General features: G+C 49.2%; 1 protein-coding gene across 1 annotated transcript; it reads left to right on the forward strand.

The window, feature by feature from the left end:
* The first annotated feature begins 255 nt into the window (after positions 1 to 255).
* On the forward strand, positions 256 to 22,851 carry LOC108176360 (uncharacterized). Its single transcript, XM_070069520.1, has 3 exons — positions 256 to 260; positions 1,723 to 2,169; positions 18,732 to 22,851. Exons 1-3 carry the CDS (start codon positions 256 to 258, stop codon positions 19,273 to 19,275), a joined length of 996 nt encoding a protein of 331 aa, XP_069925621.1. The 3' UTR covers positions 19,276 to 22,851.
* The last annotated feature ends 1,988 nt before the right edge of the window (positions 22,852 to 24,839 follow it).

The raw sequence follows: 24,839 nt of genomic DNA on the forward strand, positions 1-24,839 counted from the left end.
CCACCAGACCGTGGCCAGTGTGAGGCTCCTGTGGGCCCAAGTATCAGCCAGCTGCCCCTGGTCCGGGCAGGACCCCCTGGAGAAGCCGGGGAGCTGGGTGAATGGAAAAGCGTCCAGGATCTCCCTTAGAGACCCCAGCCTTCCTCTCCCTCATGTGGGCCTCCTCCCACCTCCGAATCGCAGGGGCTGTCCTACAAGGCTGGGGGTGGCGGTGGAGAGGGGGTCTGGAAAGAGAGTAGGCAGAGCAAGTGATCCATGGAGTGAGGCAGGAAGATGAGGTTGGATATAAAATGGGGGGAAACGTAACAAATGCAGGAGAAAGGTGAGAAAAGGCGTACCTGGGATTTGCAGAGTTTGGAATTTATAGTGCGTGCAGGTGGGGGTGCAGGTGGTCTACTCGTAGACTTCTCAGACTTCCCTGCCCCCTGTTCTGAATTGGCGCTCACCACCACCCATTTTTTATGCATCAGCTCTGCTGCCTACTACTTGTGGGTCCCTAGGGAATTTATTCTCTGGGCCTCTGTCCCCTCACCTATACAGCAGGTAGCATGCAGGACAAGGTAGCCTGGACCAGGGTTGCTGTAAAGGTTAAATGAGGCAATGCACAAAGCACCTGTGTCATAATTTCAACCCTTCTGAAGGCAGAACGATAGGCCACTGAATTAATCCACTTGTCTGTTGTTGGGCATTTGGATTCTCGCCGCCTTGTGGCCATCGCATCTCTGATAGGTACTCTTCTGAGAAAAAGTGCTTTGGTCTGGGGGATCAGAGCTTAGGTTTGGAGCAGCACTGCCAAGGCCCCATCCCGTCACCTCCCGCCCTGGGCTGTTGTGCCTTGGTTTCTTACCTGTGAAATGGGCAATCTGGGCTTAGGGCTGTTGCAAGGAGGAAATGAGTCAAGACATTTAACGGAGCCACAGTAGTTTCTGGCTCTTGGTTACCATGCAGGAAGGCTAGAGGTTATCGCTGTGTTGGGAGTTGATGTCTTTACTTGGGGTTTGGGGCTTGGCTAGGTGGACTGGAGTTTCTAAACTCGGAGACCTGGTGGTCAGAGATAGAGAAACGTTAGAGGGGAAAGACTTCCAAAATCATGTACCCCAAATCCTCCTCTTACCGATGGGGAAACCGAAGCCCAGATAGACGCAGACCTGGAGCCAGGCACCTCTGCCCAAGCTCTAGACCTTGGCCTCAGCTCAAACCTGGCTTCACCTCCCCCAACTAGGTCTCCCTTTCCAAGGTCACCCCGAGTTGGCATGGCGAACTGCTTCACCCAGCTGACTTCTGCTCCCTTCGGGGGACTCAGTGACCCCCCTACCCTTTCAGCTTAACTCAGACACAAGGCCAGATGCCCCCTGTGCTCCGCATACTGCTACCCCTGTCTCACCTCCTCATGCGAGGCTGGGGATGAGGTGGGAATATCACAAAGCAGAGCAGGGCTGGGCAATGGACCGAGACCACCCAGCCCCTGGTGGCCTGTTGGAGACAAGACTTTGGTTGCTTTAGGACCAGGTTCCTGCACTCAGTAAGCACCTCTCTTGTCCGGCCACTTCTGTTCTCTTTGTTCATTTCGTTGATTTTTCCGTGGGGTTATTTTTGGAGAATTCCATCCTGTCTCAGCTCTGCCAGTGGGGACAGACAGGGTGCCGCCCTCACCTGGGCAGGCAGGCAGGCAGACCTGAGCACTTGGGGGCAGGGAGGACAGCAGGGAGGGTAAGGGACCAGCTGCCAGCTGTCCCTCCCCCTGGAAGGACTCGTCTCTCTCTCGAGCTCTTTGCTGAAAGAATTGTTTATTCAAAGCAGCAATTTCCTCCACACCCCTTCTAGCGACTTTAATGGAACACGAGGAAGTTTTCTGACCTGGTTATGGGGGGAGCAGAATCCGCGGCTCAGCCCCCTGCCGGCCTCAGGAGGAGAGGAGAAGAGACCGCGGGCAGGAGGGGCACTCCGGAGAAGCAGGCAGAAAGTACAGATTTCGTACACGCGGAGTTTCCGCAAACCTTGCTCTGTCCTCCTCCATCATTTTCCTCTCCCCTCCCCTGTCTCCGGGTGCTGCCGCGCAGGTCTGGTTCTTCAGTCCAGCTCCTGCTGCGCCCGGCACGGGCTGGACACCGAGGACCTGGCCCTGCCCACCTCATTTGCCAGAAGTGAGTCGGCTTCCAGCTTTGAGAGGTGAGGGCTGGTGTAGGGGGTGGGGGATGGGGTGGGGGTGGGTCTGAGCAGGGTTCCCTCAACCCCCACCCCGCGACAGTCCAGGTCGGTGTGAAACAAACACCCAGCAGTGGGGCGGAGGGAGGAGCGGAAGGATCCTGCCCCTGATCCAGCAGCTGAAAGTGAGAAGCTGATGACAGTGAGAAGCCTGAAATGCACCCAGGGTAATGAAGCCGCGCCTGGCAGAGGCCGCTGTGAAAGGAGGCCACATCCGGCCTGCCGGCGCCTGGGGCAAAGGTGGCGCACGCCGCCGGTCACGGTCAGCTGCTCGTTCCCAGCCGCCCTCTGGAGCCAGGGTGGAGAGGGGCGTCCATTCGCCAGGCCGGGCAGCCGAGTCTCACCTTTGAGAGTGAGGGCGAGAACATCCCTGGCCCCGGGTCCGGGGGACTCAGCTTTGCCGGAGAGGAAGGTCTCGGAGCCACACGCTGGGCCTTTTGCGAGCTCAGATGGAGATCCGAGCACTTGGTGGAACCCCGTGCCCCAAGACTGAGGACAGCCGGCTTCACTGCACTTCCCCCGCGCGCCAGGCTGCACTTGGTGGAACCCCGTGCCCCAAGACTGAGGACAGCCGGCTTCACTGCACTTCCCCCGCGCGCCAGGCTCTGTTCAGAGAGCGCCTGACTCACCTCCTCACAACAGCCCTACAGATGGGAGGATGGGGCAGAGCCAGGCTCCAGAGGGTGGCCCCATAGCACGTGCAACAGTGGGGATTCGGCCTGAAGTGTCCACTGAGGAACTTGGGTGTCTGGCTGCTGGTGTTTCGAGCCACAGGTGGCAGCGTCTCATCAGAACTCAGGCCAGCTAACCTCACGCAGGGAGGGCCCTATCCAACCTGACGGCCTCCTAAGGTTAGGACAGCCACACGTGAGAGGGTGCCTGGGGATATGCTGCAAAATGGCCAAAGGGGGATCAGATCTGGGGTCTCCTGACAGGATCCTTTCAACTGTGCTATGGTTTCCCTCTTTCTCCAGGAAAATAAAGGCTGTGCCTCCACTTCTTGCCCCAGCCCCACCCAAAGCCCCCAGTGGAAGGCAGGGTTGGTGGGTGGTTGGGGTCTGGCTCCTAGGGACCCCTCCCTTCAAGAAGGAGGACTAAGGCCTGAAGAAAGCTTGAAGTCTCACCTCTCCCTGGGCTGAGGCCTGGCCAGTGTCCTGGGGCTTTTGGCCTGGGAACCCATTGAGGCAGGCTCCCCTTGGCCCCTGCCCAGAGCTTAGCTTGGGTTGGGATCCAGCACCCTATCTGGTCGCCGAGAGGAGTCTAGGACCTGGGAGAGATTTCTCTCCAGATGGAAAGGAGCTTGGCTGTGTAATCCCAGCAAGTAACAGCCAAAGCTGTCTATAAGTGTCCGAACTGGTTTAACACGTTGGGCATTTCTCTAATTTAGTAGATTTCTGTCATTCTCCTAAGGACTTGTCCTGCTTTTATCTCTGTTCCCTGAAGCATGACAAGATAGGGTTTTCATTTGTTTGTTTATTGGTTTAAGGGCTGTACTGTCTCCTGCGCTGGGCTCAACAGGTCTGTAATCTGGGGCCAGCTCACAGGCTCCCCCGCTGGCAGACGAGGGAGAACCCCAGTGATGCTTGACCAGAGGTGCAGAGTGCGTGTCAGCTGTTAGGGTATGAGGCTCAGGGGGAGGTCTGAGTGCCTAGAGGAGTCGGGGGACAATTCCTTGACCCCAAAACATCCCTGATTCCTAAAGCCTGAGATCCTAAATGGCACTAGTAGATATAAGACATTTTAACCACTGACAACTTATTATTGTTGTGGTAAAAATGTTACAACTTAAGTGTCCAGTGCCGTATTGTGAATCGTATGCACAATATCGTGCAGCATATACCTAGAACTTTCTCATCTGGTGTGCAGAAACTCTACACCCATTAAACTCCTCCCACCTCCCTCCCAGCCCCTGGCAACCACTCTCTGCTTCTAAAAATTTGACTACTTGGGTACCTCATATGAGTGGAATCATGCAGTATTAATCTTCTGAGACTGGCATATTTCTTCTTAAAGACTGATTGGTTTGAAAGGTAGACTGACAGAGAGGGTGAGACAGAGAGAGAGAGAGAGAGAGAGAGAGAGAGAGAGATTTTCCATCTACTGGTTCACTTCCCAAATGGCCAGGACAGCCAGATGTGGGTCAGGCTGTAGCCAGGAGCCTGGAACTCCATCCAGGTTTCCCATGTGGGTGACAGGGGCTCAGGCACTTGGGCCATCTGCTGCTGCTTTCCCAGGCACATTAGCAGGGAGCTGGATAGGAAGTGCAGCAGCCACAAGTCAAACCATTGCTCTGATATGGAGACGCCAGTGTCACGGGTGGCAGCTTAGCCCGCTGCACCACACTGCTAGCCCCAGACTGGTTTATTTCACCTAATAACATCTTTAAGGTTCATTCACATTGTGGCATAACATATGACAGGATTTCCTTCTTTTTAAAGGATGGAGTAGTATTCCACTGTAGGATGTACCATATCTCCTTTAGCCATGTATCTATGGGCATTTAAATTGTCTCCACCTTGCCTATTATGAACAATGGTGCAGTGAACTTGGGAGTGCAAATATCTCTTGGAGATCCTGACATCAGTTCTGTGGCAGTATACTTAGAAGGGGGATTGCTGGATCATATAATACTATTTTTAATTTTTTTGAGGAGACTCCATGCCATTTCCCACACAACTGCACCATTTTGCATTCCCATGAACTGTGGTAAAGCATTTTCATTTCTCCTCCATCTCACCAGCACTTATTATTTGCTAGGTTCATTATTGTTGTTGTTGTTGTTGTTAGGGCCACTCCAGCAGGTATGATATCTCTTTGTGGTTTTGATTTGCATTTCCCTGATGATTGGTGGTATTGAGTATCTTTACACATTTATATGTCTTCTCTCATTTATATGTCTGTTGAGCTCCTTTGCCCATTTTGAAGTCACATTATTTTTATTTTTGTTGTTACTGAGTTGCAGGATCTCCTTATTTACTCATACTTAGGATATTAAGCCCTTATCAGGCATATAATTTGAAAATGCTTTTCCCAATCCTTGGGTTACCTTTCCACTCTGCTGTACAGTTTGTAGTTTGATGCAGTCTCACTTGTCTGTTTTTATTTTCGTTGTCTGTGCTTTTGGTATCATATCCAAAAAATCACTGCCACGTCCAATGCCATGAAGATTTTTCCTTATGTTTCTTTCTAACAGTTTCAAATCTTCTGTGTAATTATTTAATTCATAATGTAACATAAGGATCCAGTTTCTTTTGCATGTGGGCATCCAGCTATCCAACACCTACTGTATAATCTTTTTGCTACTGTGTGGGCTTGGCACCCTTGTTGAAGACCAGTTGCCTGTCTACACATGGGTTTATGTCTGGGATCTCTGTTCTGTCCCACTGGTCTATGTCTGTCCTTGTCCCAGTACCACATCATTGTTTTTTTTCTTGTTGCTTTACATTTTGAAACAAGGAAATATGAGGCCTACAGCTTTGGTCTTCTTTCTCAAGGTTGTTTTGGCTATTCAGGATTCTTTTTGTGTGTGAGTTTTAGGATTGTTTTTTCTATTTCTTCACCCAAAAATGCCATTGGGATTTTTATAAGAATTGCATGGAGTATGTAGGTCACTTTGAGTTGTATAGGCTGAAGCTAAGTAAAGCTAAGTCTTTTAATCCATGAACAAGATGTGTTTGTTTGTGTTGTAGTTAATGTCTTTCAACAATACTTTGAACATTTCACTGTACAGTCTCTCATCTTATTCCTCAGTATCCTATTCTTTTTTATGCTGTCGTAAATGGGATTATTTTCTTTATTTTTGGAGCATTTATTGTTACAGTGTGAAAATGTAACAGATTTTTGCATACTGATTTTGTATCCCGTAATTTTGGTGAATTGGTGTATTAGTCCTAAGTTTTTGTGTGTAGAATCTTTAGGTTTTCCACGTATAAGAGCATGTTACCCATGGACTGAGATAATTTTCTTTCTGATTTGCATGATTTTTATTTCTTTTTTCTTGCCTGATTACTCTGGTTAGGATTTCTAGTGCTGTGTTGAATAGGAGTGGCAGGAGTGGGCATCCTTGCCTTGTTCCTGATCTTACAGAAGGATTCAGTGGAAAAGTCACTGAATTGACAATGAATCCATGAACCTACAAAGAACTAACTATGTTCCATGCTAACCTGCTTACTTAAGCACTTCATTACTCTGGGCCTTTGTTTTTAATGCCTATAACATAGGGCGCTGCATTCGATTATAAAGGTCTGTCCAAATTTAGTGCTCCTGCTAAACTTGAGGGCTCTAAGATTATGTAGCACCTACTATAAACTCAACCAATGGTCAGTATAAGAGAAGAAATATTCAATCAACAGCCTGTTAGCAGCCCTTGTTACAAACAAGGTATCCTTGTTTGCTGCCCGGGAGGAGTTTACAATGTGTAAGAGAGGTAAAGCACACACATGTGAGAAGTTTAGTTTCAGTAAAAGGACAGACCGGTGCCGTGGGAGAAGGCAGTGCGAAGTTCACTGCCAAATGAAGGATGCAGGAGCGGCTCCATGTGGAAGGGGTTTCACAGAACACACAATATCGTGGCGTCACGAGGAATCTTGCCAGGACTCCGGGGTTTGGGGGCTTTGGTATTGGGGAAGATGAGTGTGGTGGATACTTTGACCCCCTGTGTCCATTATCCCTTACTTGGGGAACTACCCTGCCTCCTTTCCAGGGAGCTCCCCGTCTTCTCCATCAGCCCATGAACTGCAGGTGAGGCTGCAGGTGGGAGCACCACGTTGCTTCATCCCGGGGCAGGCGTGTGACCCAGAACACCACAGAACACACGTCAGGTCTGCCGGGGTTACTAGGAAAGAGGGAAGTTCTCCGGCTCACCGGGCCTGGACCTAGAGTTCATTTTATAAGCAAACCTCTTGCCACTAGGAGTGTAGAGTCTGTAACAGTGGAGCCAGTGGGAGGAAATGAGACCAAGGGCTGAAAACAGGTCCTAATGACTTCATGTGAACCCTGAGTCAAGCCAAGCCTGAAGCCAGACCCCTGGGCTTTTCAACCTTGTGGTTAATTCATTTGCTTTCTTTGTGTTTGAACTGGAGTTGGTAGAATTGAAACTGAAAACATTCTGTTGAAAGTAGATCTTGCTGGCGCCGCGGCTCACTGGGCTAATCCTCTGCCTTGCGGCACCGGCACACCAGGTTCTAGTCCCAGTCGGGGCGCCAGATTCTGTCCCGGTTGCCCCTCTTCCAGGCCAGCTCTCTGCTCTGGCCAGGGAGTGCAGTGGAGGATGGCCCAAGTCCTTGGGCCCTGCACCCACATGGGAGACCAGGGGAAGCACCTGGCTCCTGCCATCGGATCAGCGTGGTGCGCCGGCCACAGCGGCCATTGGAGGGTGAACCAATGGCAAAGGAAGACCTTTCTCTCTGTCTCTCTCTCTCACTGTCCACTCTTCCTGTCAAAAAAAAAAAAGAAAGGAAAGGAAAGGAAAGGAAAGGAAAGGAAAGGAAAGGAAAGGAAAGGAAAGGAAAGGAAAGGAAAGGAAAGAAAGAAGGTCTTGAGGTAGCTTTGGGTGGATGGAGGTGAATGAGAGGGCAATGTAGGCAAGTGTGTTGGTGAGGGTCAGGGTGCAGCATCCAGGGAGCTGTGCAGAAACTAACTGGGAAGGAGGGCCTGGGTGGACAGAGTGCAAAATTCTCTGCAGAAATTCTCTGCTTTTGTTTTTTGGAGCGAGATCAATTTATTTGAAAAAATCCAGTAGGTCTGTCAAGAAGTAGGATACGGGGACCGGTGCTATGGCGCAGTGGGTTAATGCCCTTGCTGGAAGAGCCAGCATCCCATATGGGCGTCGGTTTGAGACCTGACTGTTCCACTTCCAATCCAGCTCTCTGCTGTGGCCTGGGGAGCAGTAGAAGATGGCCCACGTCCTTGGGCCCCTGCACCCACGTGGGAGACCTGGAGGAAGCTCCTGGCTCCTGGCTTTGGACTGGCGCAGTTCTGGCCATTGTGGCCATCTGGGGAGTGAACCTTCTGATGGAGGACCTCTCTCTCTCTCTCTCTGCTTCTCCTCTCTCTGTGCAACTCTGACTTTCAAATAAAATAAATAAATCTTTTAAAAAAAGAAGAAGTAGGATATAATAGGACAATGGCAAAGACTAAGAACTCTAAAAATAATGGAATAGCACCAAACATTTACTAAACATCACACATGAAGCACTGCACTATGCATTTTTCCTTTTAATTTATTTATTGAGATTTATTTATTTATTGAGAAGCAGAGTTACAGAGAGAGGGGATACAGAAAGAGAGGTCTTCCATCTGCTTGTCCACTCCCCAAATGGCTACAACAGCCAAAGCCGGGCTGATCAGAAACCAGGAGCCAGAAGCTTTTTCCGGGTCTCCCATGAAGGTGCAGGGGTCCAAGCACTTGGGCCATCTTCCACTGCTTTCCCAGGCCATAGCAGAGAGCTGGATTGGAAGTGGAGCAGCCGGGACTCGAACCAGCACCCAGATGGGATGCTGGTGCTGCAGGCAGACTTAGCCTATTATGCCACAGTGCCGGCCCCTTGTTGAATCTTTTTTTTTTTTTTTTCCACTCCATGGAGTACTATGATTTCTCCATTTTGTAGGTGAGGAACCTGAGGCACAGAGAATTTCCCGGTCAGCAAAGGCCAGAGCTGGGATTGTAACCTGAAAGCCCAGATTGTCTGACTGAAACCTGCAATCTTAGAAAAAATATTAATAACAGATTTATTTATTTGAAAAGCAGAGTGACAGAGAAGGAGGGGGAGAAAGAAAGATCTTCTGTCTGCTGGTTTATTCCCCAAATGCCCACATCAGCCAGGGCTGGGACAGGCCAAAGATAGGAGCTAGGAACTCTACCCTGGTCTCCTACATGGCTGCCAAGAACCCGAGTACTTGGAACATCATCTGCTGTCTCCCAGGAGCATTAGCAGGAAGCAGAATTGAAAGTGGTGGTGGGACTCAACCCCGGGCACTCTGGTAGCATCTCCAGTGGCATCCTAACCTACTGTGCCATAACACCTGCCCCTAGAACCTGCATTCTTAATCTACCTTCCTCCGCTTCTGTCGATGTGGCCTCTGCCTTGGGCAGCCAGGAACCAGCATTGTGTGGGAGGAACAAAGCTGGCAGCTGTTGTTGAAAGGACCATGGGAGAACACAGAAGTCAAATCATTTTGTCGGGGCCAGGGCGGGGGTGGGGCGACTCAGATTTGACTGTTTGTTCATTTGCACTTGGTTTTTCAAAAACAAACTTTGTTGCTGCCCTCTGTCTCCCCAGCCGTGGATTAGCAAGTCATTGGGACTAGCAGAGGACACCAGTGGCAGGCTTGCTGACCTCCTGGGCTGGCTGAGACACTCAGGGGGAGGAGGTTCCTCCAGACATGCCCTCTTGCAGCCCGCCCCCCACCCTCATCCCTCCCCTGTCTCTTACCCTCTCTGTCTCTTCTCTTGGATTGTCCTGGGAAATGGAAAGAAGATATGTTTTTTAAAAAAGAAGTTTAATGAAACCAAACACTTGTGTTTCCAGCTATTGGCACTGGATTTGTGTTTCTCCAGCCCTGCCACTTGGGACAAGTCTTTCTCTGCCTCCTCTTTGCCTGATGGTGTAATGCAAACAGACCATACACTCACACACACACACACACACACACACACACCCTCCCTCCGCCTCCCCCCAGAATTATCTTAGGCCTTTTGACTCCTTGAACTGTGTCTGTAGCAGGGAAGCAAATGGAGCGTGGGTTTTAGTTTGTACCCGGCTGGCTGCAGAGGCCCCTGTGGCCGGTATGTTCTTCCTGGTGTGGCCTCTGCTTTGGCCTTGTGGTCTCCTTCCCAGAGTGCTCAGGGTATGGTCATGTCCATGGTGCCTCACACAGGCCGTTCACAGCAGTTCTCTAATTCGTGGTCATTCATGTGCAGAATGGGCTAGTGACACCTACGTGTCAGATTGCTGTAAGACAGAGAAGACACAGGCAGGGGCCCTGGGAACACAGGGCAGGGGTAACACTTGTACCACAGGAGGTGATGGGCTGTGGTCTGACTGAACAGCTTATGCCCTCTACATACATACAGTCTTGTTGAGCTTAAAGACAAAGCAAACCAATAAGCAAATACGCTCCGTGTTGGCCACAAGACATGACTGCAGTGACGGTTTGGGCTTGAGGCTATTTGTTTTCAACCCCAGAGGATCAAGTGAGAGATGGGTGATGAACACAATGTACATTCTAAGGTGGGAGACAGTGAGGACTTCCCCTTCCTAAGGTGGGCTCTGCTGGGTGGGAGGTGAAGAGAAAACCCGAGCAGGCACTGGCCTTGGGGATGATGTAGCAGGGAGGAACCGAGGTTCGCCAGCCCTGGCCAGCCTGCCTGACAACCCTGGCCAACCCTGCACGCAGTCCAGCCCATGCTGTTCAAACCACTTCTCCTCCCTGCACCCCTCCAAGCCCCCTCCCACCTTCCAAGTAGCGGAAAAGCCAACTTCCACGGTATTGCAACTTAGAACCAGCACCAGCTAGAAACAGCCAGTATGTCTGCGGGCTGTGCCCTCACAGTGGCGTTTAGATCATTATAATGTACTTATCATGAAATGACTGTGGCTGACAGTCCCACTGCCATCATACACGTGACACTATGACACTTCTGAGATTTCCAGAAAGGCAAAGAAATGAGAATGGCACTCAAGCCCATCTCCCTTAGACTGTTCAAATAAGCCCTGCCCCCCATACCACTTCCTGTGCCTCCAACTTGTATAAAAGGATGGCCCCAGTCCTAGTGGCTTGGAGCTCTCTCTCCTGAGTGTGCCCACACTGCCTTCTGAATGTGCACTTTTGCTTTGGGTGTAAGCAAGTCTTGCTTTGCTTCTCTGCTAACCTCTATCTTGCTTCTCCTCCTTGAAATTCTTCTGACAAGAGAAGAACCTGGACCCAGCCTAGCCAGGGGCCACCCCACAACAGGTGAGCTCTCAGGGAGACAAAGGACCTAGCAAGAGAAGGCTGGGCCGATGGAGGCCAGCTTGGCCTTGACAGTTTTGCTGAATTCAGGCCTTGTTAATTTATCTGGATGTGACTGAACTTTAAGATCAGAGAAAACAAATATGCAAGCATTTACTCTGATTTTTCTGTTTGAACTGCGTCACCAGTGACCACATAGTAGAATAAGGGATACTTGGGTTAGTATCTCGCTATTCTAGGGGCTAGCATAATGGCTCAGTCAATTAAGCTATCACCTCCCGTGCTGCCGCCAGTTGGAATGCCAGCTGCTCCATTTCTGGTCCAGCACCCTGCCAACATGCTTGGGAAAGCAGCAGAAGATGGCCCAACTCTTTGGGCCCCTGCACTCGTGTGGGAGACTTGGCTGGAGTTCTGGGCTCCTGGCTTTGTTCTGGCCCAGCTCTGGCTGTTGCAGCCATTTGAGGAGTCAGCCAGCAGATAGAAGATCTCTCTCTCTCTCTCTCTCTCTCTGTCTCTCTCTCTGTGTGTGTGTTTGCTTGTATGTGTGTCTGTCTGTCTCTCCTTCTCTCTCTGTAACTCTGCCTTTCAAATAAATAAATAAATTTTTTTAAAACTCATCATTATGAAACCCCACATGAATAAATGGATAGAGTTGAACATATATGGCTGCTCATAAACTCAACAAAAACATCATTTTGTGGATGATTATGTATGTTTTAGTGAACAAATACACTACCATCTATGCTGATGTCTTGCCAAAAATAATCAAAGCAAAACTGGGTCAAGCCTATAGACCCAACAGGCAATTGACAGGAAATGCAGGAAGCACATGGACGACATAATGGGAATCCAAGCAGCAAAATCCATGCTGTGGGAAACCTTGCAAATGACCCAGTTCCTTCAACAAATAAATTCACAAGGGGAAAGGAGCAGGGTAGAAGGGAAGTCTGTACATTAAAGAGACTTGAAAATATTTAAAAAGTAAAACAGACTACAGCATCGAGGGCTGCCCGTGAGGACTGATAGCACCATCAGAAAGGAAGCAGGGTATTATCACAAGAGGCAGGTGAGGAGGGTGGGGGCTGGTGGGGGCGGGGGCAGTGGGATGGGGCACAAGTGGGGTTTCTTGGGTGCTGGCTGAGGCTGGTTCTTGACTTGGTAAAGGTTCTAGAGTGCTTAAATAATTCTTATTAAGCTGTGCATCTATTTTCTGTATTTGTGCTTTTAAAAGATCACATAAAGATTTTCTGTCTACTTCAAGTACGTGCCCCTGGTTCTCTCTCTTTATTTCTCTCTCTCTCTCTCTTTTTTTTTTTTTTTTTTGGACAGGCAGAGTTAGACAGTGAGAGAGAGAGAGACAGAGAGAAAGGTCTTCCTTTTCCGTAGGTTCACCCCCCAAATGGCCGCCATGGCTGAGCACGCTGCAGCTGGCACACTGTGCCAATCTGAAGGCAGGAGCCAGGTGCTTCCTCCTGATCTCCCATGGGGTGCAGGGCCCAAGGACCTGGGCCATCCTCCACTGCCTTCCCAGGCCACAGCAGAGAGCTAGACTGGAAGAGGAGCAACCGGGACAGAATCCAGCGCCCCGACCGGGACTAGAACCCCGGGTGCCAGCGACGCAGGCGGAGGATTAGCCTAGTGAGCCGCGGTGCCGGCCCCTGGTTGTTTTTCTATACTTGCCCCCACCAACTCGGAACCCTTTAGACCCTCAGCTGCCAATTTCTAGGTTCTGAAATCTGTCTCACCATCCTCCTTTCTTTGATTCTCTCCTAATTATAGTTTGCACCAATCGGAATGGGCTGTTATGTTTCAGAAGCAAATAGCCCCAAGGTCTCAGTGTCTTAAAACAAAGGTCTACTTTTTCCTTCTTGCTTGGGTTACATGGCCAGGCATCTCAGTAGGGGCCTCTGCTCATCTTAGTGGCTCAGGGACCCAGGCTAACGGAGCATTCGCCTCATCAGGTGCCCTCAGGGGCTGTGTCAGAACCACCTGGCCAGCATGTGCTTTGATGTACTTAACTTCTACTCACAAGCCGTTGGCCACGCTGCTCACATGCAACCTCTCAGACACAAGAAGAGCCAGAGTTCTGTGCTACAGATGTGCTCAGAAATATCTGTAATGTTGAAAGCCACGTGAGTAAAGCAGTCCTTGCTGGGCCTGGCACAGCTTTGATTTAGTTAAGTAGTCTCTAGTCCCGCAACAGCCTGGCTCAAATGTCCGTCACCACAGGATATTCACCATCAACAGCTCAAGTACAGACCGTGCTGGAAATGGAAGGTATGTGTTGTTTACCCCTTACTTCACTGTCAGTCCACAAATCACTACATAAACGGCAGGTGCACATATGATGTGGCCAATAACATCACTCCATTCAAAGTCTGGGACAGGTCCTGCACGTGTGAGAGATACTCAGTTCATGCACAGACAGCAAAGCGTGGAGTTGTGCTGCCTTCTTGTCTCCCATGTGATGTTTCATAAACATGGACAGTGGATAGAGGTGAGCTCACAAAGATAAAAGAGCAGCAAGGAACCAGCAATAATGCTGGGCCTGGGGGTGACTAGAAGGCTTGGAAATGGCAGCACCGGTGCAAAGATAGGCAGAAGCATGGTCTGCATGAAGCCCTGGTGTATCAGAAGAGTCCAATGAGTGTAAAACACAAGGAAAATCCTCTCCGTTGTCTTTTAGTTTAAGTTGCACTAGGAACAGAAAGCTCTTATGGTTGAAATGGAGTGTTTTCTCCCATCTGGACTGAAGACTATTTCAAAATCCTGATTAGTTTGGCTAGCATTCAGGCCAAAGCACTGAAGTTAGTTGCCACATCAAAAGAAAATGATGATTATAAGGAGACGAAGAAGAACCTTTTACTGACAGCCAAGGCTGATTTCCTCATTTCAGGATTGAGCATGAGTTAATTGATGGCAAGGTACTGGAGAAGCTTCTAGCACAGATAATGGTGCTGCTGTGATATGTGTGCCTGGATTCCAAGAAAACGGTGTCCCAGAAGAGGTGGCACCAGCAGAAAAGAATCTCACCTTCAAGGAATTCTCAGTGATAGGTTATGACATTGTAAGAGCAAAAAATAAAATGTTGGCAGCTGATCTAATCTTAGGAGTCTAACAGTTCACCAAGGCATAGAAAACGTGTAAGCTCTGTGTCCTAATTACACAATGAGAAGAAAGAGGTAAGGGCTGTTCAAACTTTTTTTTTTAAGATTTATTATTTATTTGAAAGGCAGAGCTACAGAAAGGCAGAGGCAGAGAGGGGGGGGTGTCTTCCATCTGCTGGTTCACTCCCCAAATGGCCACAATGGCCTGAGCTGGGCTGATCCGAAGCCAGGAGCCAGGAGGTTCTTCCAAGTCTCCTACACGGGTGCAGGGGCCCAAGGACTTAGGCCATCTTCTACTGTTTTCCCAGGCCACAGCAGAGAACTGGATTGGAAGTGGAGCAGCCAGGACTTGAACCGGCGCCCATATGGGATGCCGGCACTGCAGGTGGCAGCTTTACCCGCCTCGCCACACCACTGGTCCCCAGACTACTTTTGATAAGTTTTTTTTTAACCAAGAAATAAAATACTATAGTTCTCAATGTTTCTAATGTTTTAAATTGCAGTGTAATAAATAAATATTAGTTTTACTAATTTTTCATTTCCCTTTGCATTTATAACCAACAGTAAGAGTTTTTAATGTTTTGACAAAAAAATTTAAAGGGCGCAGAACAATTGTAATTTTACCCCTTGATTATTAAGATCGCTCTGCGTGGTTTCAGTTTACACAGCCCTTTTTATGGCCCTGTGCTATGTGCTAAGCAAGGACTGCCTGTGTACATACCTGGTTTATGTGGAGTTAGATTTCGATTTCCTCACATCTGTTTGGGTCAATTTGCTTATGTGGTGAGTGAGGAAACTTCTGGAAAAAGAACTTGAGCCACTGGGATTAGGGAGGAATAAAGCTTGCAGGTAGTGTAGTTTGGAGGCTGGTATTTGACCCCAGTTGGAGGCAGCCACCTTGATGGGCTGTGTGTAATCCTGAGATGGGAAGAGCTTTGTGGGTAAAATGAGTCAGTGTGCCCACGTAGGGGCCACTACTCAGCATGCCAGCCAGCCAAAAGAATGGGTCGGAGACAAAGAGGATATGTTACTTTATGGGATGGGAATGGGGGAAATACATCAAGCTCTGACCTTTAGAGACTGAAGGCCTGCTCTGGGCTGGGCGTCTGTGGGGCCTCCTGGGGCCATCTGGGTCTGTGGCCATGGTGAAGCTGGCCTGCTGCTACCCGGGAGCTGCAGTGCGGAGGGAGCCATAGCTCTAGGGAGCAAGGAGGCCATCTACCCCATGGCTGAGCCACCTGGGCAGGGGGTTGAGCGTCATGGTTGGCAGCAGTGTGGCTGCTGAGAGTGAGGCATCCTAGGGCTGCTCGGGTGTTTCAGGGAGGACGGGGTGGGACCAATGGAGAGAGAGCCCTGCAGGGCAGTTGAGAATCCAAAGTTTTGCTCACGGTGGGGCTCCAGAATACAGACTGTGTCAACACAACCTTATTCTTCCAGGCTGAGGGCTGTTTGCAGCTAGGGTAGCTAAAGAATTTGTTCAAACTGGAATATTGTGAAAGTAATAGGCACTGCTACTAATAATTACACTTTTTAGTAGTTAAAGTTGCGAACAGATGGTCCCAGGCAGGTGATTGCAAATTAGGGGTCAAATTAGAATTAATGAAACAAAGAAACTTGTCCACCTGAAGTGGTGCTGAAGGCTGGGTTCCTTGGCATTGCACTTTGAAATGGAGAGGAGCATGCTGGATGTTTACCAGGTCGCATGCCTGGGATTGACACCTGGGAGGAAAAGGGGGAAGGCGGAAGGCAAGGTGGGGCAGAGGGGGAAGCTGGACCACCCCTGGACTCGCTGAAAACCGCAGCTGCCCCCCTAGGAAGCTCTGAGGCCAGGATGACCTCCAGGGTTGTCCCAGGTTGAGGTGTGGGGGACGAGCCTCTGTGCTGCACATCAGCCAGTCACTGGACGTGGCTGGTGCTAGCACTCCTTCCAGCTGGGGACAGGTTTCTGGAGAGGGCTGGCAACTGGCCACACTCCCGACAGTCCTGGAGGTCACATCACAGCATCTGTAACCCCCAGGGAGAGGAGGTTCAAATAAATGGCATCTATACAGATCCAGACAGACAGTCATTAGTCATTAGTCAAATCCTGCCGGAGAAACGGCTGCATGCGTTTGGAAGAAGAGTTGACCGTCAGTGAAATTAGTCCCGTAAGTGCTTCCAGGCCAAGGACACTGCCGGAAAGGGGAGTTCAGTTTCTCAAATCAACACACTAGTACCAGAGTTCTTGGAACCACTTAGAAAATGATTTCTCTAAGATAAATTTTCACCCCACTCTATTTGGTGATGCCTTTATTTAAGACACCTATCTAAGAGATTACCCTAAACCAGGCACAGTTTGAAGCACTATAGAGCTATTAACCCATTTAAGTCTCATGACAAACCCGTGGCACGGGCCCTCCAGACAAGGCCACAGAGACCATCTCCTCCCCACAAGTTGCATAATCTACCCAAAAGCATGAAGCCAGCATACTCTGCTTCCAGTGGTGACATTGCACTGGCTCTAGTCTACCATTTGACTAGTGTTACTGTGTCATTGCAATGAAATTTAACAGGGACTTACTAAGCTCTGATCAGCTGCCCATGCCCAGTCTTTGAAGAAAGTAACCATCTCTTCTCTGGGGTGATGCAAGGAAGTAAAATAATAATAGTAATAGCAGCAGTAGCTGACATATACTGCACTGTCACCACACGCGAGGCTGTCCTGTCACCTTTTCCGGCATCACACCCTTTGTGCAGAGGCTTAGAGGCTGCCTGGGAGGAGGTTCTAATCTAATCGGGAAGTAAGACAGGAAGCAGTGACACTAGCATACGTGAGACACACCTGAGTAAGGGCCCTGATGTGCAGAACAGGCAGTCACTGCCCGAGGTGGTAGAGAAGGGCCAGGCTGGCTGCAGAGCTGGGGGACCAAGCCCTGAAAATAAGATGGGTATTATGGGGTACCCTCCCCTTGTAATTACAAAATAATACTAGTGGGGCTGGTGCTGTGGTGTAGTGGGTAAAGCTGCTGCCTGCAGTGCCGGCATCCCATGTGGGAGCTGGTTCGAGTCCTAGCTGCTCCACTTCTAATCCATCTCTCTGCTATGGCCTGGGAAAGCAATGGAAGATGGTCCAAATCCCTGGGCCCCTGCACCCTTGTGGGAGACCTGGAAGAAGCTCCCGGCTCCTGGCATTGGATCAGCCCAGTTCCGGCCATTGCGGTCATTTGGGGAGTGAGCCAGTGGATGAAAGACCTCTCTCTTTCTCTCTTTCTCTCTCTCCCTCTCCCTCTCCCTCTCCCTCTCCCTCTCCCTCTCCCCACCTTTCTCCTCTGCCTCAGCCTCTCTGTGACTCTGCCTGTCAAATAAATAAATATTTAAAAATAAATAAATAACACTTAAAACCAATACTATAAACAATGAAAGTAAAGAACTTAGAGAAATTTCATACTTTGCTCCTTGTGATTATTTCAGTACTTTTAAAGTCAAACTTCCGAGGGCTGGTGTTGTGGCGCAGAGGATTAAGCTGCCGTTTGTGATGGAACTTGCAACACCAGCATCCTGTAGTGGAGTGCGGGGTGCCCACTCCCATGCAGGAGACCTGGCTGGAGTTCCAGGCTCCCGGCTTCAGCCCAACTCAGCCCTGGCTGTTGTGGCCATTTGGGGAGTAAACCAGCTAATGGAAGATATTCCTTCCCTCCTTCCTTTCTTCCCTCCCTCCTCTCTCCCTCCCCACCAGCCTATACTCACTTTATCTTTCAAATAAGTACATATTTTAAAAAATAAATAAAAAGAAAGCTGCTGTTAAATCCTCTCCAAACAATGCTGTTAGTCCCTCATGCTCTGCTAGTGCTGAGTCGAGTGTGGGCTGCAGCTTGGGTAGCCCCGCCCTGCAGCCAGGGGAACTTGGTGTGGACCTGTGGCCTCTGAAGGCTTTATGGATGCCGGGGATGGTAGGATTAGGACAGAGGGGAGAGGAGGAAAGGGGTGCCTGGATGGAGGACAGGACAGTGAAGAACTGAGAATGCTCGCCTCCTGGAGTGCATGATGTGTTGTGCAAGGGAGCAGTTAGCTGGGTAGATGGATTAGGGTCATATTTTTAGGCGTCGACCTCCTGGTCACAATGGGTTTGTAATGCACCCCAAAAGCTTGGGACTCTATGACAAGTGACTGCAATATTGTACCTGGTGTGGTTGCTCCTTCCCTTAATCTGAATTCCCAGGCAACTACGGTGCTCAAAGCCCTCCTGGGAGTAAGTCCCAAGCAGTAGGGACTGGGACCCCTGGCTGCCCCGTTGGCAGCTTTATCTGTGCCGTGACTGTAACTCTACAGTCACTGCAGACACCTGGGGCTTCCTCGTGACTCAGCTGCCCTCTCAAAGGGGCCCAACCTACCAGAGGTTTTGGACAGCTGCGTGGAGTTGGGGGATGACCCTGAGGGGCTAGGCTTCCCTCTGCCCCACTGCCCAGCCCCTCTCCTTTGCTCTTGCAGCAGGCGTCCTGTGGAGTCAAAGTGTCCCAGCCTTCTTGGTGTCGTCTTCCCTCCAAACTCTGCCAAACTGCTGGAGCATCACCAGCACATCACCAGCAAACGCAGCCGTGCAAGTGCTCTGACCTCCAGAGCGTGTCTCTGCCGAGGAGTGGCAGGTGCGCAGTGGGATAAGTGTCGTGGTAGGGTCAGGGCAGATAAGCCCCTGGCCCCTGTCTTTGGCAGGATGAAATCCCCCTACCTGGCTGAACTCGGGATGGAAATGTTTGTGGGACTTTGGGCAGGTGCAGGTAAGAGAAGCACGCGCTGGAGAGGCCCTGGCTCCCAACCCCTGCAGGCGTGGTCGTGTGTGCATTTGTCCAGGCCGCCGCTTTTCCACCCTGGCTTTTGTTCATGCTCTCTGGTCTCACCTTATGGTCCTGGCCCTCAGGCCTGGCTCAGCCTTTCCGTGAGCTCCTCCAGGCCACAGTGCCCGGTGCAGCCCCACACGGCAGTCAGACCATGTACAGCATATTCTGGGGTTGAGCCATATTCTCTCACTGCTTAGCTGTGATACAGGACACCCCCGAGACCAGTTAGAGGAGTTGCTGTAGAACTCCCAAAGCCGGTCCACTTGCCTGCTGCACAGAAAGCCCCTCCCTGACTGAAGGTGGCAGAAGAGGGGAGGGCTTTATTGCCGGGCAGCTATCGCTGAATTCCTGGGCTTCTCGAGAGGTTAGGGGTGCAGGTTCTTCCAGCCAGAAGTTGGGGCTGAGAGGCGCATGGTTAGCTCGTGTCCGGGCTCCTGGCTGCTTTGCAGGGCTGTGGCCCTCCCTCTATTGGTTGGCAGCAGAGTGCCCTTGAGGAGTTGTGAAGAGGGTAAAGTGGGCTTTGGTCAGCCTAGGGGCTACACACAGGTGGTAGTTACTTGCTCTGGGCCTAGAGTTCCTGGAAAAGAAACCCCTTGAGATGAGGCCCAACACCAAGATACTATCTGTTGGAGAAACGAATGACATTGTGACTGCAATGATTAGAACCTTAGAGGACCTGTTGTCAGGGACCTTGTAAGGCCAGTGGCACTACTGCCTGCACTCAGGGGTTGATTTTAGCAAGGGATTGATTCGCAACCACGAAACCAGGGCAAGGAAACGTGACGATGAGGCAGGGAGGCTGGGACCTGAAGGAATCCGGCGTCTGCATCCAAGGCCCGGTGGGGCTGGGTTTCAGCCGAGCCTTTGCGAAGATGCATTGCCTGCTGAAGGCAGGCTGTGTTTCCTTAGCCACAGGCCTCGTATATGAGGGGTCTTCAAAAAGCTTCGTAATGTGTATTATGAAAAACTGCACAGTTTTCAAAAATATTTTGCACCCAAATTTTCGTTCCATTTTTTTGTGAGCTTTCTGACACATCCTCATACATACTGGATTCTCTCAGAAAGGAGAGGGGAAGCGGCTGCCTCGGGTTTTGATCTGTCTCCTAGGGAAGTCGGGTGGGACAGAGAGAGACTCTTGAAGACATTCAATCAGCAGTCACTCCGCACTGGCCAGCAAGACAGAGGGAGATGGAGGCACAACGTGTCCTCCACTGGGCAGAGTGTGGCATGGCCTTCAGGTGTGAGGAGGGCTGGCCTGGTGCGTTTGGCTGCCTTCTGAAATGCCATGGACTGAGTGGCTTCCAAACAGTGCAGATTTATTTCTCACAGCTCTAGAGGCCGGGAAGTCCAAGTTAAAGGCGCTGGCTTGCTCTGTGTCCAGTAGCACACAGTGTCTTCTCCATGAGTCTTCACAGTGGGAGGGGTGAGGGACCTTTCCACAAGGACATTGACCCCTTTGGTGAGGGCTTCACCCCCTGAGCCAACCATCCCCCATGCCCAGGGCCCCACCATCCAATATGTCACTTTGGGATTTTTAACAAATGGATTCTGGGGGACACATACGTTCAGGCCATAACAGACAGCAAACTGAGAGCCCGGCCCGGCACTCCCGGTTCTCTAGCTGGCCTGGGAGCCTTCCTGGAAATGTAGTGTATGAGGATTTTTAATTGACCTTTTGAAAATAAGTGACTGCACACAGGGAATGCAGGAGGAAAGTGTTCTCGAGGTGTTGTTCTTGTTGAACTCTCTCTTGGTTGCTAGGGAAGGAGAAGCTACTGCTGAGAACCTCAGTTCTCGAGTCTTCCTAGCCACAGTGTGGTCATGAACAGCTTCAGTGCTTTTTGGAAGCCTGCTCATCTAATGGTCTGAGTTCTGGAGTGCTGAGTTGCCAATAAATCCCTAGTGTGAATAATGGCGTCCACAAGCCTTCTCTCAAGCACACGTCACTGTATGGAGACCTCGAAGGGCCACAGAGCCACTGATGGGGTATAGTAGAGCCCTGCTAGGTGCTTAGTCCCAGGAGAGAAAGACTCAGTGGCCTGGACTGCAAGCCAGCACCCACGCTGCAGAACTGCAGCCCCAAAGCCTGCCCATCCCGTCCAGCACAGGCCCTGACTGCTGGGCAGGCGCTGGTCTAAGGCTGCATTTACTACAGCAGCGCCCCTGGGGTGACACCAATCACACAGACAGGCCTGGCTCTCAGCAGTAACAAGCCTTCCAGATTGAGCTAGCAAGTCTTCAGGGAAGGCCCAGGCCTCAGCTCCTTCATAACATTTTTCTTTGGCAATGAAGCATCGCTGCATTTGTTGAAAGCTCATTCAGCATTGCTACAGCGCAGGCACTCAGGCCTTCCCAGGTCCTGGTGGAGGATGGGGGCCGCTCTGTGATGGGTTAGCCCGAGACACAGCTGAGCGGCTGCAGGCACTGCCTCTCATGCACTGCCTGCAAATGGAGCTGTTGTAGGGCACTCTGCTGGCCCTCAGTGCCTTTCTAGGTGCAGCTTGTTGGTGGCCACGTGACTTTATGGAAGCATCAATTTTCAGCTCTCACTAAAGCACTATTTTGCTTCCTGCTCAATTTGAATGAAGTTTAATTTATCTTATTTTTTTTTTCTATGGATTGCATTGTTGGTATTGTCTTAAGAAAGCCTCCTCAGACTGTCTTAGTCCATTTGAGGCTGCTCGAACAATATTTGAGACTGGTGAATTTCGTGAGGAACAGACACTTCTCCCAGTCTGGAAGCTGAGAGCTCCCAGGTCCAGGTGTCAGCTGGTTTGTGCTGACAAGGGCTCTGGCTTTGAGCAGTGCATCTTCCAGAAGGAAGGAACTCTGATCTGTCCGTGGCAGAAGAGCAAGAGAGGGAACCCACTCCCGCAAGCCCCTCCTTAAAGGCGTGAAACCCAAACGGCCTTGTCACGTCTTAGAGGTGCTGCTGCCCAATACCCTTACATTGGCAATTACATTTCAACATGAGTTTGGGACGTGGGGAGTAGGGGGCAAACACTCAAACCAAAGCACAAGGTCACCAAAAGATTTCTCCTTTGTTTCTTCCTAGACATTGTGTAATCTAAGGATTTATATGCAGGCCTGTGATCCTGTTTAGTTTTGAACACACTTCAAAGTAAAAAGAGTCAAGGGAGGTGGTCAAGGCCAGCCTTGTGGCACAGTAGGCTGAGCTGCCACCTCCCATGAATGCCAGCATCCCAGATGGGTGCCAGTTTAAGTCCCAGCTGCTCCACTTCAATCCAGCTTCCTGCTAATGAGCCTGGGGAAGCAGCAGAGGATGGCTCACGTGCTAGGGCCCCTGCACCCCTGTGGGAGACCCAGATGGAGTTCCTGACTCCTGACTTCAGCCGGGTCCAGCCCTGACTATTGCAACCATTTGGGGAGTGAACCAGAAGATAGAAGATAGATCTCTTTTACTCTCTTTCTGTAACTCTGCCTTTCAAATACATAAATCTTTTCTTAAAAAGGGAGATTCTCTTCTCTCTCTTGTCCCCCCATCCTCCCTTCTTTTCTTTTTAATTTCTTTCTCCTTCTTTCCTTTCTTCCTCCCTTCCTTCCTCCCTGTCTTTCTCTCTTCTTCCTGCTCCCTCCGTCTGTGCCATCTTTCCGCCCCTCCCTTCCTTCTCTCTCTGGTGTGTGGAGGTATAATTTCCTAGTACCATTTATTGAAAAACCATCCTTTCACTATTGAATTGCCCTTGCTTCTTTGTTGAAAGTCAACTAATAGATTTGTGAATCTGTTTCTGACCCCTTTGTTCTGTTTTATTGATGTATACATTTGTCTTTTGACTAACATTACATTGTCTTGATAACAGTAGCTTTATTATAAATTTGAAGCCAGTAAGACTATCAATTTGGTCCTTTTTTATTATAAAATGCATTGGCAATCCTAGGTCGTTTGTATTTCAATGTACGTTTTTGAAATTTTTTATTTTTCTTATTTATTTGAAAGGCAGAGACAGAGATCTTCTATCCTCAGGTTCACTCCCCAGCAGCCAGGCCAGGTCACAGTCAGGAGCCTGGAACTCAACACAGGTTTCCCACGTGGGTGGTAGGGACCCAGCCACTTGAGCCCCACCTGTCGCCTCTCACAGTGGAAGTTAGCAGGAAGCTGGAATTGGAAACAGCTAGGACTCAAAACCAAGCACTGTAATATGGAATGTAGGCATCCCAAGTGGTGCCTTAATCGCTGTGCCAAATGCTTGCCCGCCCCCCCCCCCATGTAAATGTTATAATTGACTGGTTAATTACTACCAAAAAAAAAAAAAACCTGAAATTTCAAGTGGAATATATAGACAAATTTGCAGAGAAGTGACATCCTGACAATGTGGGATTTGGGCTGTTCTAATCCATGAATATTGTATATCTCTTTCTTTATATCTTCTTTAATTTATCTCAGAAATAATCTGTAATTTTCAGTATATAGGTCTCACACATCTTTTGTAAAATTTATTTGTATTTTGTCATCCTTATAAATTAATGTCTTTTTTTCTAATTGCTTGCTACAAGCTTATAAAATAGAAAATTATTTTTGTATATTCATCTTTTAACATGTAACCTTGCTAAATATTAGTCCTAATATTAGTTTTATAGATTCTTTAGAAATTTATATGTAAGAAATCATGTCATGTGCAAATGGAACACTTCTATTTTCTGGCTTCTTGCTATTTAAAAGTTTACTTCTTTTTCTTGTCTTAGTACAGTGTTGCACAGAAGTAATAAGAGCACCCTTATCTTGCTTCTGAGCTTGCAGAGAAGGGTTCAGTATTTCATCATTAAAGATGCCTTCACCATATTGAAAAGGAATTTTCCATGCTGGACTGTGGGAATTTTTTCTTCATTATGAATATATGCTAAATTTTCTAAAATTTTTTTCTGGATCTATTAAAATGATTATATGGATTTTCTCTTTTATTCATTAATGTGAATTATACTGTTCAATTTTCAAGTAGTAAACTAACATGTGTTCCTGGGATCGCCCTTCTTGACCATGATGAATTACCCTGCTCTATACACACACTGTTGGATTTAGTCTGCCAACCTCTTGTGAAGGATTTTTGCGTCTAAGTTCAGGAGGGATGCTGGACTGTAAAGTGAAGTTCCTTTTTATAAAGTCTTTGCCCTGTTTTGGTGTTAGAATTTCCTGGTACCATAAACCGAATTGGGGTGGGTACTCTAGCCTCCTATGTTTTGAAAGATTATTTGTAAGTTTGGTATATTTTCTTTCTTGAGTGTTTGACAAAAAAAAAAATATTACCAATGAAATTAGTTGGATCTAGGATCCAGATTTTCTATTGATGATTTGTATTTTTTAAATGAATTTATCCATTTCATCTATTTTGTAGATTATTGGTACAAAGTTTTGTAAAATATTCTTATGTGTTCTTTTTGTTTAAAAAAGATTTTATTTATTCATTTGAGAGGTAGAGTTACAGACAGTGAGAGGAAGAGACAGAGAGAAAGGTCCTCCCTCTGGTAGTTCACTCTCCAACTGGCCGCAACAGCCGGAGCTGCGCCCATCCGAAGCCAGGAGCATGGAGCTTCCTCCCAGTCTCCCACACGGGTGCATGGATTTGGACCCAAGGATTTGGACCATCTTCCACTGCCTTCGCAGGCCATAGCAGAGAGCTGGATTGGAAGTGGAGCAGCTAGGACTCAAACCAGAGCCCATAGGGGATGCTGGCACTGCAGGCAGCAGCTTTACCTGCTATGCCACAGCGCTGGCCCCATCATAATATTTTAAATAATTGAACAC

This window comes from Oryctolagus cuniculus, chromosome 2 (genome assembly GCF_964237555.1).
Source record: "Oryctolagus cuniculus chromosome 2, mOryCun1.1, whole genome shotgun sequence".
Lineage (NCBI taxonomy): Eukaryota > Metazoa > Chordata > Mammalia > Lagomorpha > Leporidae > Oryctolagus > Oryctolagus cuniculus.

Coding starts and splice junctions, on each gene's coding strand:
- LOC108176360 (XM_070069520.1), top strand. Junction 2,170..18,731: donor TCGGCTTCCAGCTTTGAGAG/GTGAGGGCTGGT, acceptor TTGCTCTTGCAG/CAGGCGTCCTGTGGAGTCAA.